The sequence below is a fragment of the Nansenia antarctica genome, assembly GCF_963989245.1.
Source record: "Nansenia antarctica genome assembly, chromosome: 2".
Classification (NCBI taxonomy): domain Eukaryota; kingdom Metazoa; phylum Chordata; class Actinopteri; order Argentiniformes; family Microstomatidae; genus Nansenia; species Nansenia antarctica.
The window spans coordinates 70,764,071-70,780,629 of NC_137675.1; the positions used below are offsets into that span (position 1 = coordinate 70,764,071).

The 16,559-nt window shown below is 43.5% G+C and overlaps 2 protein-coding genes across 2 annotated transcripts; one reads left to right on the forward strand and one right to left on the reverse strand.

Annotated features, from left to right (window-relative positions):
• Nucleotides 1–59: 59 nt before the first annotated feature.
• Nucleotides 60–956, forward strand: tcap (titin-cap (telethonin); the record flags this gene model as incomplete). The annotated part of the gene is made up of 2 exons (XM_080523757.1): nt 60–211; nt 566–956. The coding sequence occupies 2 exons, from the start codon at nt 60–62 to the stop codon at nt 954–956; spliced, it is 543 nt and encodes a 180-aa protein (XP_080379883.1).
• Nucleotides 957–4,867: 3,911 nt separating this feature from the next.
• On the reverse strand, nt 4,868–7,854 carry LOC308150537 (proline-rich protein 29-like; the record flags this gene model as incomplete). The annotated part of the gene is made up of 6 exons (XM_080523355.1): nt 4,868–4,896; nt 5,142–5,212; nt 5,332–5,483; nt 5,728–5,843; nt 7,315–7,399; nt 7,768–7,854. The coding sequence occupies 6 exons, from the start codon at nt 7,852–7,854 to the stop codon at nt 4,868–4,870; spliced, it is 540 nt and encodes a 179-aa protein (XP_080379481.1).
• Between the last annotated feature and the right edge of the window lie 8,705 nt (nt 7,855–16,559).

Genomic DNA, 16,559 nt, shown 5'->3' on the forward strand with positions numbered 1-16,559 from the left:
TGATCAAAGTCACAGACAGACAGACAGACAGACGAAAAAAAGACAGACTTCATACAGTGATGATGCAGGTGTGTACTGTGCTGGAGAAGTGTGCCGGGACCGTGGTGAGTGCTGAGCTGGCCTGTAGTGTCAGGGAGGACAACAAGGCTCTAAAAGAGAGCTACACTGCTGACTGGCGCAGTATCAACCTCAAGACCCAGCCCCAGAACAGGTGAGTCACCTGTCAAACAGAATAAGTTACTTTTAATGTATGAGCTGTACAGTATAATCCCTAACATACTAAACAAGACACATTAGTTATTCATTCACCCTCCTACACAGACTACCAATTATTGGAAAGCAATAAAACATGACTGCTGTATCACTCTGTGAATCATCCCTGTCAGTGCTGTATGGTTTAGATGTGTAATAACTGCCTGGGTAATCTTCCTTCCTAATCATGAAGTGGGAAGATTGTAATATGGTTGGTAGAATTCTCAGGTGATACTGGGAGACAGTTCAGATGTAACCAATCATGTAAATTACTGACAGCCTCCTTCCCTAACTTTCTCTAATCTTTCTGTAGGCAGACGATGAACATGAGGGACGACTCGCGTCGTGAGACTCTCTCTCGGCAGTGGGAGGCACGCTCCCTGACACAGACCTGTCCCTCAGGGGTGTTCAGAGTGGGCACAGTGGAGAGGGGGGTAAGGGAGCACCAGCTCCTGCCCAAGAGAAACACCCTGCCCCTGCCCATCTTCACCCCCGCAGAGCTGGGCATCCGCCTGGGTCGTGGCGCCCCTCACACCCTGGAGGACCTCCGACCCTTCCCCGTCGCAGATGGCGTCTGCCCAGGCAAGAGGGCCGTGGATGAGATCACAAAGGACCTCCCCGCCGTCAAGCCCATTCGGATGGAGTTTGCCAAAGCGTCCAGCGTACTGGGCCGCTCTGTGTCACAAGAGGCCCAGAGAGGGTGAAGAAGGAGGAGAGGAAAGAGAAAAAAAGAGAGAGAAGGGGTTTTAGGGAGAGGGGGCTAAGAGAGGTGAGAAGAAAGACAAATGGGAGAGGTTGATTGTTAAGGAGGAGCAGCCTATCTGAAAAGAGCATGGAGAGACGTACTTAGATGTATTCCTAGTGACATCCATCACAGTAGCCTACCTAGCAGGGCAGTAATACCGTTTGTACACTATTCCCATTTGTATTAGGTATTATACCAGGGAAATGTCGTACTATCTTAGACCTGGTGAAAGATGATATTTGAGATGGTTATCTGATGGCATTCTCAGTTTATTGGAAAGGCAGATGCCTCTGGGGTGTGTTCTTTCAGCTGTGCCACATGCTAATCCTCCTGCTGCCTGGAAAAGACCAGGCTGGGCTTATGTCCTTGTGATGTCCGCACACTGAATGAACTCCACCTGGCCCCCTTCCTCAGCTAACGTCATAGACAGGCTGGCTGCATAGCATCAAGGATTGGCATTGGAAAAATGGCAATGGAAGGAAGTTTTACAAGGATGAACGTATGTTAATATGTATTGTATTCCGGAGCACTGTGATTGTATTTCTTGATATGTGTTGATTTGAGGTATGAACATGCACAGATCCGGCAGGTGAGAGAAAGGGAACGTGTAGATAAGATACATTTATCCCTCCCCCCCGTTCGTAACAATGAAGAGCTGGTCAACCACCAGACCTCCAGAAGTCCTTCACACTCTCTAATCCTGCTAGAGGGGACAGGACGTTCCAACATGATCCAACCCCGCAAGCCTAGGCCAGGGACTTGTTTGTGTTGACAGGTCTGATAGGTTCCAAATAACAATGATGTTTGATCAGGAGGACTCATCATCCATAATGGCATTGTTCTAAAAAAGTGACTTTTGTCCATTTGACCTTTGTGTGATCAAATCTAGCCAGCCACTTGTGTGGTAACTTTTGATCCAATGTAATGTTAGTTCATAGATAGTAGATAGTATGCTGTGAGCTTCCACTGGTGTTTCTGTTTCCCTGTGCTGGGTTTGACATGTTTTCACATAGAATTATTTTTGTATAATAAAATCTGAGGTGCTTTTCACTTTTTGCCTGTTTGCTGACCTACTTCATTTTGCACTTTGAGTACATTCAATTTTGATTAGATATTTTTGCTGACGCTTGGCTAGACGGGACTAATAACATTCATAATGGACTTCCCAGTTTTACATAACCACACTGAAAACGATCACTAATAGATGAAGGTGGAATCTCTCATACAGTGCATCTCTCAAAATATCTCTCCAATGTCTCTAGAGGAGAGAGGGATAAGACACACACACACACACACACACACACACACACACACAGATACACGCAGACGCACGGATAGATTATCATAAGCATGACCGACTATCAGCTGTAAACATTTAAATATGAAATGTGTTATGACCCTGTGTGAACTTTTAAACTAAAATAAACTTGAAACACATATACTGAACAGATCTTTCAGATCTTTGGATAGATTATCATAAGCATGACCAACTATCAGCTGTAAACATTTAAATATGAAGTGAGTGGTGTTGATAGATTATCATAAGCATGACTGACTATCAGCTGAAAATAAGGCTTGTGACCTGGCCCATACAGGCTTACAGCGCCGCACATGGCAGCTATGGTTTTACAGTTTGTTGTGTTCTGTCTGCACTGCTGTCTGTCCTGTGTTGTTTTGTTTGCATTGCATTTAGAAATGCTCTTACTGTAACGCTGAATCAAATTCCTATATGTGTATGCTTAATGTGTATGCATAAATGGCAATAAACGTTATCTCCATCTCTCCAGTTCAGGCTGCAACAGCTCAGCTTGATTTAACAGTTTAATACAATAATATAAATTGATATTAATAATATAGCTTTTCTACAGAGTTAGAGGAAATATGCCCAACCACCACTGGACGAGTGAATGCGCTCTCTGTTTATCATTTAAAACATAGACAAAACAAATTGGCTGAAGGAAGCGATAGACCAAGAAACGGCACTGACTGAGTAACTGGTGGCTGGGTCTAGTCTAATCCCTTCCCTCCCCCCATCTTTTCCCCATTCCACCACCCCTCCTCCACCATTTTATACCTCTCTCATTTATCTTTTATTTTCCACCCTCTGAGCTATCTCCAGAACACACTGTTCCCCTCTGGCCTCAGCGCCTGTCACCAGTCTACTCATTTCCCTACTCCCCTTGCCAATTACTCTTCACTATGCCTCCAAACTCAACTTTCTCCTGACTCCTTTCATTAAGTCTTTATCTCTTCCACTACTCTTCCTACACCCCCCCCTCCCCCCTCCCCGTCTCTCTCTCTCTCTCCATCTCTATGTGTCAGGGTGCTAGGGGTGGTTATGATCTAGGTATTATTAGCTGGGTAAACATTGATATTGCCAGAGACCGAGAAGAGACTGCCATATGTGCCTGTTCTTCCATCTCTGATCTCTTAATCTCTCTCTGTTTTAACAGAGATTTGGGTCCTCTGCCTCTCCAATAGTAGCCCCTAACACTAGCAGAGCCCTGACATGCCACACCCCACACACGCATAGCCAGAATTCACCGCATACACTGCCAATCTCCAGAGGCAGCCAAGGAATGTCAGTTGACTTGGAGAGAGAAGTTCATTTGGGAAGTCTAGACCCAACAACAACAACCACCCACCAAGATGCACTCCTAGCACTGATTTGAATACTGCCACCTCTTAATCTAGTCATCCATCCAGTTTATGAATGACATACGTTCTTAACACAGTCTCCCATTTCAATATGACCTTGATCTCAGCTCCCCTTATCCCTCATGTACTCATCACAGTCTGGGCCCTGGACAGTCTGGACGGATTGTATGGCAGCTGCTGGACTGAAAAAATCAGGTGTAGTGCTGAGGCACAAACATGTACATTTCAAGCCTGCAAACTGTGACACTTTAAATAACGTGAAAAAATACTATTGTGCAATATGACAACCCTAGTTGACTATCTGTACAGTATAGTACAGTGGATTGTGTACATAGCCTTTATTTATGTAAACCAGCTCCTTACCTTCTTGTGATTTTCTTTTCTAAAAGTTTTTTTTTTTTTCCTTTCCTAACACCAGGGGAGCCACCCCTCCTAAATTTCGTTGTTTGGTACCTGTACTGTAGCAATGACAATAAAGTCCATTCATTCATTCATTCATTCATTCATTCATTCACAAGTGTATTTGAACCCTGAGAGGGTCAGGGGGTGTCAGACAGGGGTATGTGATGTCGCCACACAAGTGGTATGCGGAAAGTGGAAAGTTGTTATAACAATGTTAGAGTTAGAGAGTTAGAGCACATGCCTGTGAAAATAATAGGAGTGCAATCTCTGTTTTGTCCTGTGATCTAGCAATAGTCTCAAGCCTCTATGTAACTCTAATCAAAGTGCTTTTTTTGTCTGATGAATGTGTAACTCCACAGGCACACACAAACAATGCACACAGTCTCATATATGCTATCTGTTCATAACTTCTCGTAAACACATACTCAAACATAAATCTCACAGAAAGTGGCTCTGTCTAACTTTGTCATGGCAGAGCTGTTGCTGCTCCCTGGTGGATACGTTGTGTAATGCACACATTTTTTAAAGGACAGAAACTGCCAATCAGTTCATCTGAACAACAACATTGTGTTTATTGAATTGTATTGTGAGGATTGCATCAGGAACAGTAGGCTAACACTGAGACAGCAGTTATGTACAGCTGATAGTAACATCTTGAACAAGTTATGTGATAGTATGAAGAACTCAACTGACAGGTGTGTTCACATGGAAACTGCTGTTCCCCACAGTAGACACTGGGTGTCATCCAGCAATGGCACACAGTCGTCATTGGGTTATGTAATAATGAAGGCTGATGTTCTCTAGCTGTTGCTATCTTCTCTCTGTAGCATCATAGTACTCTATACAGGAGGGAATGAGAGCGATAGAGCATCTGATAAACATACTCTCACAACCATCAACAAGAATCAGCACTATCATTACCCACAGCACCCACATTAGTATCACTGTCAACCCCATTATCCCCATCATTGTGATACTCATTCTTGTCAAAAAAGCGTCAACACCAATATGATTATCATCAAAGGACTGTCTGACATCACCCAACAGCGAGTGCTAATTGGCTGTTACCGGTTACCTAGCATACCTGTTGCAGGTGGGATGTCAGCCCCCACAGTCCTGGTGGCACTTTGGGGAGGAGGCGGAGGGACAGCTCTCCTGAATGACATCAGCACAGACACGGCATCCCTTGGCTTACACAGAATGTGTCCCGACGTATGTCATGTGTATGTTACAGGATTGTGTAAGCGGACATTTTGAATGTGATGGTGGCTCACCTGTCTCGATATGGGGACGGAGCTGGGTCTGGGAGTTGTTTGTGGTCCTGGTAGACCAGGGGGGGGTGGGGCTGGGATGGAGGGACCCAGGCTGGGTAGGGAAGGTAGGGGGCAGGCTGGTAGTGGTGGTGGTACACCTCTGGATCCTCCTCCACCTCTTCCTGTAACACCACAGGCTGCTGGATGGCCTGCAGAGGAGCAGAAAGATATCCCCACTCTGGGTCAGTATGACCAACGTAGTTGCCTCTAGTGTACCAGTATGTGTTTAAATGATGCCAGATACATGTGCTGCATATGGACAAGTTATCTAAATATCGTTTGATACTATTACAATGAGCCTGTCCTCCGATTTCTACCTCCACTGTATTGCACACCTGTTGATTAGATAGACAGTACCTCAGGGGCTGGTGGAGGGTGGGAATAGCCAAATGAACTGAGGGCAGACATGGTCATGTTACTCATGATGACCTGGTGCATCTGTGCATTCTGGATCATCATCATCTCCACCAGATCTGGACAAACAAGAGATTAACACTCAGCATGATCCACAAACACATACTACATTCACATGGAAGCACCACTTGCTTAGGCACACATGTTTCAAGTTTCAAGTTTTATTGTTACGTCACATTACACGAGTGTAAGAGAGTACAATTCTTAGGCTTCGGTTCCTGACATTGCAACACAAGACAATAAGTGGCATGGTCTGGTCATTTGGGCCGCAACCAATCAAAATGTTCAGACTTTTATTTTGAAACACAGAAATACATTTCAACGTTGTTGAAAATCACAACATAATCCCCACTGTTACCTAATTAAATATAAGACTACTTTACATTGTTAGCAGGCTCACAAAACAAGCTGTTTTTAGTTGATTAGCGAGTGTGTTATTGATTTTCAACAACGCTGAAATGTGTTTACATTTTTCGAAAGAAAATTCTGAATAAAAACCGATGCTGAGTTGCGGACCAATTGACCAGACCGTGGTAAGGAAATAAGGCATAGGCATCAGACCGTGATAAGGAAATAGGCATAATTCAAGATAAAAAAGTGACAATAGTGCAGGACATAAGTGACAAATAAGACAGGATACAATTAGCAGTATCCAGACAATTTGCAGACAATAAGGCAATAGGCATAATTCAAGTCAAAAAAGTGACAATAGTACAGGACAAGTGACAAATAAGACAGGATACAATTAGCAGTACAACTAGTAATAAAATAGATAGCTCAAGTAGTAAAGTTGCTGTGAGATTAAGGTTTAGATAATACACACACACACACACACACACACACACACACACACACACACACACACACACACACACACACACTCACACACCATGCAGGCTCATACATACTTTATGAGATTGCTATGCTGTGCTCTATCCACTAGATGACAATCAATTCACAAATCAAATCTCTACCGACATGTTGGCCAGTTTGGACACCCTCAGTTTTCTACCCTCTCCCTCCCTCAAGTTCTGTCTGGTAATGACTCCTCCTACTAAATTATTGACGTCCAATATAAAATCCAGCTTTTACTGTTGACACATTATTGCAATCCATCAAGAGAAAAGAAAGAGAAAATCGATTGTATGAAAACTATTAGGGATAATTCCAATACTGAAACGTATTCCATGTACAGTAAGTAAGTTGAGAGTCAGAGGACCAGAAAGCTCAGCTGTGGCCCAGAATGATGGCCCCGCCTTCAGAGGGACTAGAGAAGAGGTTCTTTAATGGTTATGACTGCAATTATGGATGGCAAAGCACACGCACACAGGCATGCACGCACACGCACACACGCACACACACGCACACACACACACACACACACACACACACACACACACACACACACACACACACTGCATGTGAGCTGAAGCGAGAGATAGACAAGCAGAGAGGCTGCGTGTGGAGCTCTGAGATGCGGTGCTTGTCTGTATCCTGACAGCCTCTCAGAGCACAGTCAGGCTGCCATACCTCCCTTGATGTGGCCAGGCCTGATGGAGGGAGTCGGGGATGGCAGGGCTGATGGGAGCTGCTGTAAGATGGTGGTAGGCTGCTGCTGGGGAGCCTCGGGACAGATGGGAGTGTAATGAGCATTTTTGCCTGAAGGCTTAATGTGAGATAGAGATATATTTTTCTAAACTGAGTCTACTGCTCAGGTGAACTGAGAGGCAATATCTGATATTTGAACTCGAACTCACACAATAGCAATAGTAATGTGCAGTATTCCTCATAAATCTATATGGTAAAGAGCATGAAAGCTTTATATTTTTGATATCATCTAGCTTTAGATAAGCCTAATATTCTAAACGCATCTAGACTACAGTATAAACCTAGGTCTATAATAAATATGGGCTAATGATGGAATATTGATAGTTTATTTATACAAAGTTGCCAACTGAAGAAAAAAAAATCCCAGCGGATCACACTTACAGGCTGTTGAATGATATGAAGATTATGTGCGTCTTGGCTCCAATCCTGAACATTTGGAGATGTATGGTCCGTCCATGCCATTGCGAAACATATGTTGACAAATTGTCACAGTTGCTGAAGTTAAGCTTGGAATGACACGCACCAGTTGGGTTGCCAAGGCGTCAAAGCACAAACAACATATTGGCAATTGCGCATAAGTCTGGGGCGTCACATCAGTAGCCTATGGCTCACCCACAACAAACGCACGCACGCACACGCACACATACACGCACACGCACACACACGCACACGCACGCACACGCACACGCACACACACACACACACGCACACACACACACACACACACACACACACACACACACACACACACACACGCACGCACGCACACACAAGAGCATAGAAGCTGGTTACAATTGAAGTAATTTCGACGGCTGAAATGCAAAGGTTGCCTTCCTTAACCTCCCTCTCTCCCCCATTTTCTCTCTCTCTCTCAGAATTGAGTGGGTTAGGTTATGGACAGCTGCGATAGGCCAACTTTCTTTCACTTCGCAGACTGTACTAATTGCATCTCTTACATTTACCGCTCCGACCGTTGCTATCGTCGTTTTTTCTTCCTCTCTCCCTCACCCTCCCTTCCTCGTGGCTGTCAATGTCTCCCACACTAGGGCCTCCGCCCCCATCGCCGCATTTCAAACTCTGTAATTAATCAATGTAATCTGGAAGGATCGCCTCTATTTTTAAAAAGCCCTGTCACCATGTGGGCAAAGTGAAACAAAAGAAAGCTGTGTGGAGAACCAAGCAGGGAGAGGAAAAGAGTGAACAACAGCAGCAGGTGATAACCCACGCATGATGAGAAGAAAAAACATATAGTACAGTAGGCCTCAACAGAACGCGTGTAACACAACGAGATCATTCTTTTTCTGACAACGTTGACACCTTTCGTTGTTTAGAAACTTCACACATTCCATTCATGCTCAGGTGCCTCTGTGTGGAGTGCAGTATATCTGTGTGTGTGGGTGTGGGTGTGGGTGTGGGTGTGTGTGTGTGTGTGTGTGTGTGTGTGTGTGTGTGTGTGTGTGTGGGTGTGTGTGTGTGTGTGTGTGTGTGTGTGTGTGTACGTGTGTGCGTGTGCGTGTGTGTGCGTGTGTGTGTGTGTGTGCGCGCGTGCGTGCGTAAGTGTGCGCGTGCGTGCGTAAGTGTGTGTGCACGCAAGCGCGTTTGTGTGTGTCTTCAGTAATATTTAATGATAATAGAACTCACACACACACACACTGAGTAGAAATGGGCAGCATGGGTTAAGGGTTAGCTAAACTCATTGCATTAGAGATCATTTATTTATGTCACAGGAGTCCTGATGGAACCGCTGGCCTGCTTGAGAAGCCAAGCAGCACCCCTAGCTAACATCATTACTCTTACTGAATTCTCCACTGAATACATTTCAAGCAAAATAGAACAGCATCGATATATATTTTTTAAAAAGTACATTACTGTGAATGTTCTATATTAGTGAGTACTTTTTGGTTGCTGCGTATTGTCTCCATGGAACAGGCGGTCACCACTGTCGGGGGTTTGAAGTTAAACCCCTCATCATTGGTCTTATAGTCTGAGTCACTTTCTCCCCCTCCCTGCCTTTGCCCCTTGCCCCCTGCGGCATGTGTTGAGGAACATGGCCATTACCTTTCACGGTTCCTATGGCAACCGTACCCTGCTCTTGCAGCCTTTAGGTGGTGGTGGTGCTGGTGGTGACGATAGTATAGTGGTGGTGGCAGTGACAGTATGTGTGCTCGCCTGCTCGATGGGAACGGTGAGAACTTCAGCAAACAGAATGCTACATGTATTTACAGTTAAGATTAGTGCTATTTTGGAGCATGCACTAAATCGCTCTCTCTCACACACAGGCAGGCAGGGAGACACACGCACACACACACACATGCATGCACACGCACGCACACACACACACACACACACACACTCACACACACACACACACACACACACACACACACAGCTCTTAAGAATTGTTTACCATATAAAATATGATTGATGAAGAGAGTGTGTCAGCTTCATCTGTTTCTAAACCCACGGGCATATGGAGTCTGTCTTGGGTCTGGTGTAGCTCATTGTACAGTGTTTGGCTGTATTAAAGCCACTGTTACGGTCCAAAAGTAATGATTCTGCCCTAGAGCTGGGATCCAACCCGAGTCATCTATACCAACTGTGAGTTCCAGGCTTCTGCCTTTTTGGACACGGTGCCCATTGTTGGTGAGAAAGAACAAAATGGAGTGAGACAAGAGAGAGAGAGAGTGAGAGAGAGAGAGAAGAGTGGTGCAGGGACATGGACTGACCCGAGTTCTGTGTTCTTCTTTTCTGAGCCCATCTGACATATACCTTTTGAATTACTGGAAGGGAATGCTTTAGAGAGAAAGAGAGGGAGATAAGGTCATGAATACACGTCTCCCCTCTCGTTCTCTCCTGCACCCTGAGGAGAATAGATGACAGACAGGCACGTCTCCCCCTCTGTGGTGGTAGCAACATGTGTGTCTGTCTGTGTGTGTGTGTGTGTGTGTGTGTGTGTGTGTGTGTGTGTGTGTGTGGTGGTGGTGGTGGTGGGGAGGGGGGGTTGAATGAGTTGTGTGTGGTGTGCCCACCACCGATTCGTGCTAATTAACACATCTCCATACACTCACTGATCTCGTTAATGCAGAATTACTGAGTTAGTCACAGACACCAATTATCTTGCATTTGGTCTTTTGGGATGAGTGGGGAGGGCTGAGAAGCCCCACTTCCACCACAATCACCTGTAATGAGCTCACGAAAGTACACCAGGGGACGAGGGCTAAACAGCGGGCAGGAACAGTATATTCAGGGGGTCACCCCCTGAGTATACTGTTCCTGCCCGCGGTGTACTTTCGTGAGCTCATTACAGGTGATTGTCAATGGAAATCAATGGGCAGCAACTCACAGTCCTCTACGGGTGGAGGGGTCAAACAGACACTTTCATGTCAGTTTCCTCAGACAGCCTCTCTTTGAATTTCTAAGCTCCAAATCCCATTGTTGTTTGTTTTATGTTTTTCATCAACATGACCAGTACCATGATAATAGCGATATCTTTCTCTATTTGCAGCGATTATGGCAGAGCCAAAGTGTCTGCCATCATGAGCTTTTATCCTACAAAGCAACCCTTTCTTTTTTAGCTAATTTGTTTTAATGCAGCAAACCATCACAGAAGTCAGCACCAGTTCTGGGTACGCACAGTTCTTTTTTTTTGGGTGCCCTGCTCTAACTGAACACACACCTGATTCAACTCATCAAGGGCTTGATGAGTACCTACTGTAGCTGATTCGTTGGATCAGGTGTGTTAGAGACAGGAAATAACCAAAATGTCTACCGAGTCCTGAGGGCTGGAGTTGAGAGACACTGGCTGAGAGTGTGTTTGCGCTCCTCCAGTCTGTAGTGTTGACCTGGACATGATCCTGGGCTAAATACAGAAACAAAGATGAAAGATGGGTCAATGCGGTCCATGACTGCCCATTCTTCATGGGAATTTGATTTCGCCGCTCTGCCAAAGGGCTGTGCAGACAATGATCTTCAGTGATATTATACTCAATCTCAAACTTCCATTTGGTTACAGTATCATTAGAGTATCATTACATTTGATTTATAATCCTATATGTTATCTTAAATTAAGTGGGTCAGGGGTGGAGAAAAGAGCTGCCAACCTCAATATGAGAGTTTGAGTCACAGAGTAAATCACATATTATTATTATTATTCTCCTATTAAACTGTTGAACTTCACTGTAAGTTTATCAGTTACCATCATCTGTATAAACACTCAATATGAATAGCTATATTTTTAGAGGGCCCTTTATTCAACATGTCTGAAATATATAACGGTAAAAGATAAACAAATTATTTTGTTATTATCCCCTTTGCCTCCTTATCCACCCTCATTATCAAAAAACAACAACTGTCGTCTAAACCAAGCTCCAAAAGCGGTTGTGTAGTTGTCATGTGCTTCACAAGTAGTCCTGGAACACTCAACAGCTAAATTATATAAATGTGGTCCATTTGCGTGTAGTGAGTGAATTCAGTCGTGTGGTTGGCTGATGGAGTCTGAGTCGATAATACAGTAATAGCAGAGAAAAGGTAGAGACAGAGAAGACGGAGGGAAGGGGAATGAACAGGAGTATGACACGATGACATGCTGACAGTGAACGCTCAGGACTCGGTAGGTAGGTAACGACACTTTACCCGGGGAAGAATGCACACAGTTCCTATTTGACAGCATGGCAAAAATGTCTAAAATCATCCGTCATTACCAGAGTATGACAGTCCACAGGCCAAGCCATCGCTACTCCATTTGGGAATAAGCCAGTGAAAGTATCTGTGAAATACTGTAGGTGTCGTCGGTGTGTGATTCTGTGGACTTGAATGACCTGAATGTGTGAATTGTGTGTGTCTGTGTTTGTGTGTTTGTGTATTTCTTCAGAAGGAAAAAAGGTGTAAATAAATGACCACCAACCTCACAGTGGGCAACTGGGACAGTGAGGCAGCTTTGCTGTCTGTTGTTTTGTTTGGTCTGCTTGTACTCAATAGATTTGTTTAAATTTTCATGAGGTCCAAATGCAGGGGAACTGGTCCCCTGCTGAATTTAATGCAGCACAATACCTGTGGAAAATCAGAAAGGGGTGGGGGCGGGGTGGTGGGTTGAGATGGGGATTTTTCCATTCCAGATTTCTATTGTGTGTAGTGTCATCACACTGTCTCTGCGGTCTCCCCTTTCCCCATTGAATACAGCACATCCCATTAGAAATGAATTGAATCGGATTGAGAAAGGCCACTTCAATTCTAGAGAGGCTGTTGTCTGCATGGAAAACCACACTATTGTGCATCACTCTCAAAATAGGAAAAGATAGTCGTTTTTTGTCTGTGGTTGGCATCTTCTCTCCCCTGTGTTGTGTAAAACTCTGCATGGTGCTCAGAACCATTCCTAGACACATTCAACTCCACAAGAGACCTTTGTATTATAATATCAAAGTTTCATCCAAGACAACGTTTCTTGGGTGGGGTATCTTGACGTTTTATTACAGTACGTTTTGAATGCCAATGCTGGCTTAATCATCATTATTTCTGTCATGTTTTCCATGTTCAGTTCATTATATTCTCTGCGGTTTCTGTTGTAAAAGGTCACTCATGACGTTGCTTGACAAGCTAATATATGGTGTGCTCCTAGCAGTACAGCATAGCTGCACAACATTTCCCTCTGGGGTGAAAGGTTAACATGTGTCATTCTTGTACTGAGTAATGAAAACATGCCATGGCTATGTTCACAACCATGTAAATGAACATAACTCCTCTTAATTAACCATTTAGAACACCTCGTCATCTTATTTGCATATCTAATTTACCCTTGTCATGCAATCAATCAATCCATTATTGAGTAATTTGCACAATCAAGCACGTCATTCCTTAAAATCCTTAATCTTCATTTAGGACATCAGATATGACAGTTCCAATTAAAACCTATTGCCTCTATAACGCGTCACTGCAAAAACGTTGTGTTGTACCACACCTTTACTTCCCTGCTGTGGTTTCCTGTTTTTGACATCTTTTCTGCTGTACAGTAGCGGTTAAACTTAGTGATATTGTGTTCCTTTAGACACAGCTGTGTGCTGGACTCTCCCTATACCTCCCCTCCTCCCCAAGACAGACTGGGGTCTCATTTAATGAGTTAACAACTTAACTACTTTTCTTTGCTAAATATAGAATGCACACTCACTTGCTAGCTCTTACAGTAAGCAGCATTCATCATGACAGTTTATCAGAACAGCGCAGTGTTTTTATCTCAATATGAGGGCTTTGGGGGAAAAAACATAGAAATTCTCAGTTGTTGAGGCTTACAAACAGTGGTAGCAATGATCAAAAGGTGTCCCTCTACACAAAGACGCAGCAACAAGTCAGGGGGTGTGTGGAGCTCCATGCCAACAGACGCACATCTTCAGTGTTTCAGCAGCATTGTGTGGCATGTTATTTTTGTATCACTTCATTAACACTTTAACGATGGCCTATAGTAGATATGATACAGTAGGTTAGATGCAATTCAACCTACGGGATAATAGCGTGTGTCTGTGTGTGTGTGTGTGTGTGTGTGTGTGTGTGTGTGTGTGTGTGTGTGTGTGTGTGTGTGTGTGTGTGTGGTGTGTGTGTGTGTGTGTTTGTGTGTTTGTCTGTGTGTGCGTGAGTGTGTGTATGTGTGTGTGTGTGTGTGTGTCTGTGTGTGTGTGTGTGTGTGTGTGTGTGTGTGTGTGTGCATGTGTGTGAGTGAGTGTGTGTCTGTGTATGTGTGTGTGTGTGTGTGTGTGTGTGTGTGTGTGTGTGTGTGTGTGTGTGTGTGTGTGTGTGTGTGCTTGTGTGTGAGTTTGGCATGTGTATGAAAAATCTGTCTCAAGAGACTTAGCTCTCCTGACAAGTATTGAAATAATAATGAGAATATTTGTTGCTTCTGAGTAGCGAGTAAGAGAGAGCGGAGAGATGGGAGAGCTGAGATGGGGACACAGAGGCTATGGGAGATGAATGACAGGGAGAAGGAATACATGCAGAAACTTTGAATACACTTGGGTATCTATGACATGCAGTGAAAACTTTCTGGAACATATGGTTGAAATGGAATTTAATAAAAGAAAAAGTTCTATAGATATAGGATGATAAACATCTTTTGGGATTAGAGTGAGGTTTACGTCCTGAAAGGGGGTATTTGGGAGTATGTGGTTCATGTATACATATACCTCTCAAACTGTTGTAACAGGCTTTCTCAACTGTAGTACCAGTAACACACACACACATGCACACACACACGCTCTCTCTCACACACACACACACACACACACACACACACACACACACTAAGATTGTTCACATTTGAAGGAAAATGAAGACGCTGGATCAAAGTCTTTAGTGTCCAGTAAAGGGTTCTTAATTTAGGTCAGCCAACGCTTAGAGAGAGCCTATGGTCCATTGAGGTTGGGCTCTCAACCATTGCATCTCACCATTGCAGGAGAGTATACAGTGTATGCGGTTTACAAGTATTTGATGACCATTGATTATATATAACAGGTTTGCACACAGATATGATTGGTGACCAAGAATGTAATATGTCCTACATCTTTATTGTCATGAAGATATTTGTTTTGATTAGCTAATGCTAATTAATGCAATATATTGCTATCGTGGTAAGAATACTGTAGGTCATCATTTTGACAAGTCGTGTATTGTTATGGTGTCAATGGTTTGTTCACCACATGCCTGTGTTATATTGTGTGTTTGAACAGGAACGCAACATTTATTCAAGCGTCTATGATGTGACCGAAGAGCCACGAGGCTCTAAGATGGGAATGTGTGAGTGCATTAGTGGCGTCTCATACATTTTTAAAGAGTCTTTTTAGGCAAATGCAGATCTGTGCTATGAAATGACACTTGCTGAACTGAAATGAAAGTGCTTCAACGACTTTTACATTCTTGCTGCAGATGTTGATTCCATCTGGTGACCGCAGTACATCAGATTAATTAATTAATATTAATTATTAATTATTTGATCATATGTATTATTACGTTTGATAATAATAATAATAATTATTATAATAGCGCTTGGTCATTATTGATTGGTATAGGCCTAGTAGCTTAATATCTTATTATATGTTAAGCCTATTCTAACTTAAATATCAAAATATACAAATACTCGATGCTAAATGTCATATATAATTTATATTAATTTAGCCATTTTTAAAGAGTTTATTGACTATATATGTGTGTGTGTGTGTGTGTGTGTGTGTGTGTGTGTGTGTGTGTGTGTGTGTGTGTGTGTGTGTGTGTGTGTGTGTGTGTGTGTGCGCGCGCGTGTGTGTTGTGTGTGTGTGTGTGTGTGTGTGTGTGTGTGTGTGTGTGTGTGTGTGTGTGTGTGTGTGTGTGTGTGTGTGTGTGTGTGTTACTTGCGCAATTATGCTTTGTGGTTGTATTATCGGTTACCATATGGACGTCTCCTAATCTACAACAGATGACACTTAGGGAGAATATGACGAATTCACTTTTATTCGTAGCATGCTACACTTTTCATTCAAGCCTCGTCTTGGTACCAAAATCATGCAGCATCAGTGATTTCAAAAAGTGAAAAAACGGTCCAATGATCACGTATAAACCAAGCAGCGTACATGCTGACCGGGACAAACTCTCGGTAAAGCAGTAATGGGGGTTAATTAATAAACGTGCAAAAACCCCGCACCTTGAGTGTTTTTGCCAGACATGCAACCATGAAACTGGACCAATAAAAAGATACTTTTCAGAGAATACCTACGTCGACAATGTACACTATCAGAACTGGAATGGAAGTCACTATCATGCGTTAGGCTGACGAGTTTGTGATGTTAGACTACTATCAACATTTGCAATTAGACTGAGGTAACAACGTGTAAACATTTTATTTTATCAAACTATTCCGTTACTTTGTTCAAGTTGGCAAACAGAACCATTTTTCTCTCCAACGATACAGATCAACAGCCGCGAGGCCTACATGTAAACAATTATACATTGCTGGTTCTTTGCGCACAAACTTTTTTTTATGTGAGAGGTTGGTCGTTTGATGCAATCAAAGTCTTTGTTGGCAATGTTTTTTTTTTTGTTAGGAAATTAAACGCTTTGCATATCATCATGTCGCACCAAGAGACAGAGCGCCTCAGACAGGTGCATGGTGAGGTCACGGTCCGCGCTGCACACCTCTCTCTCCATCACAGCAG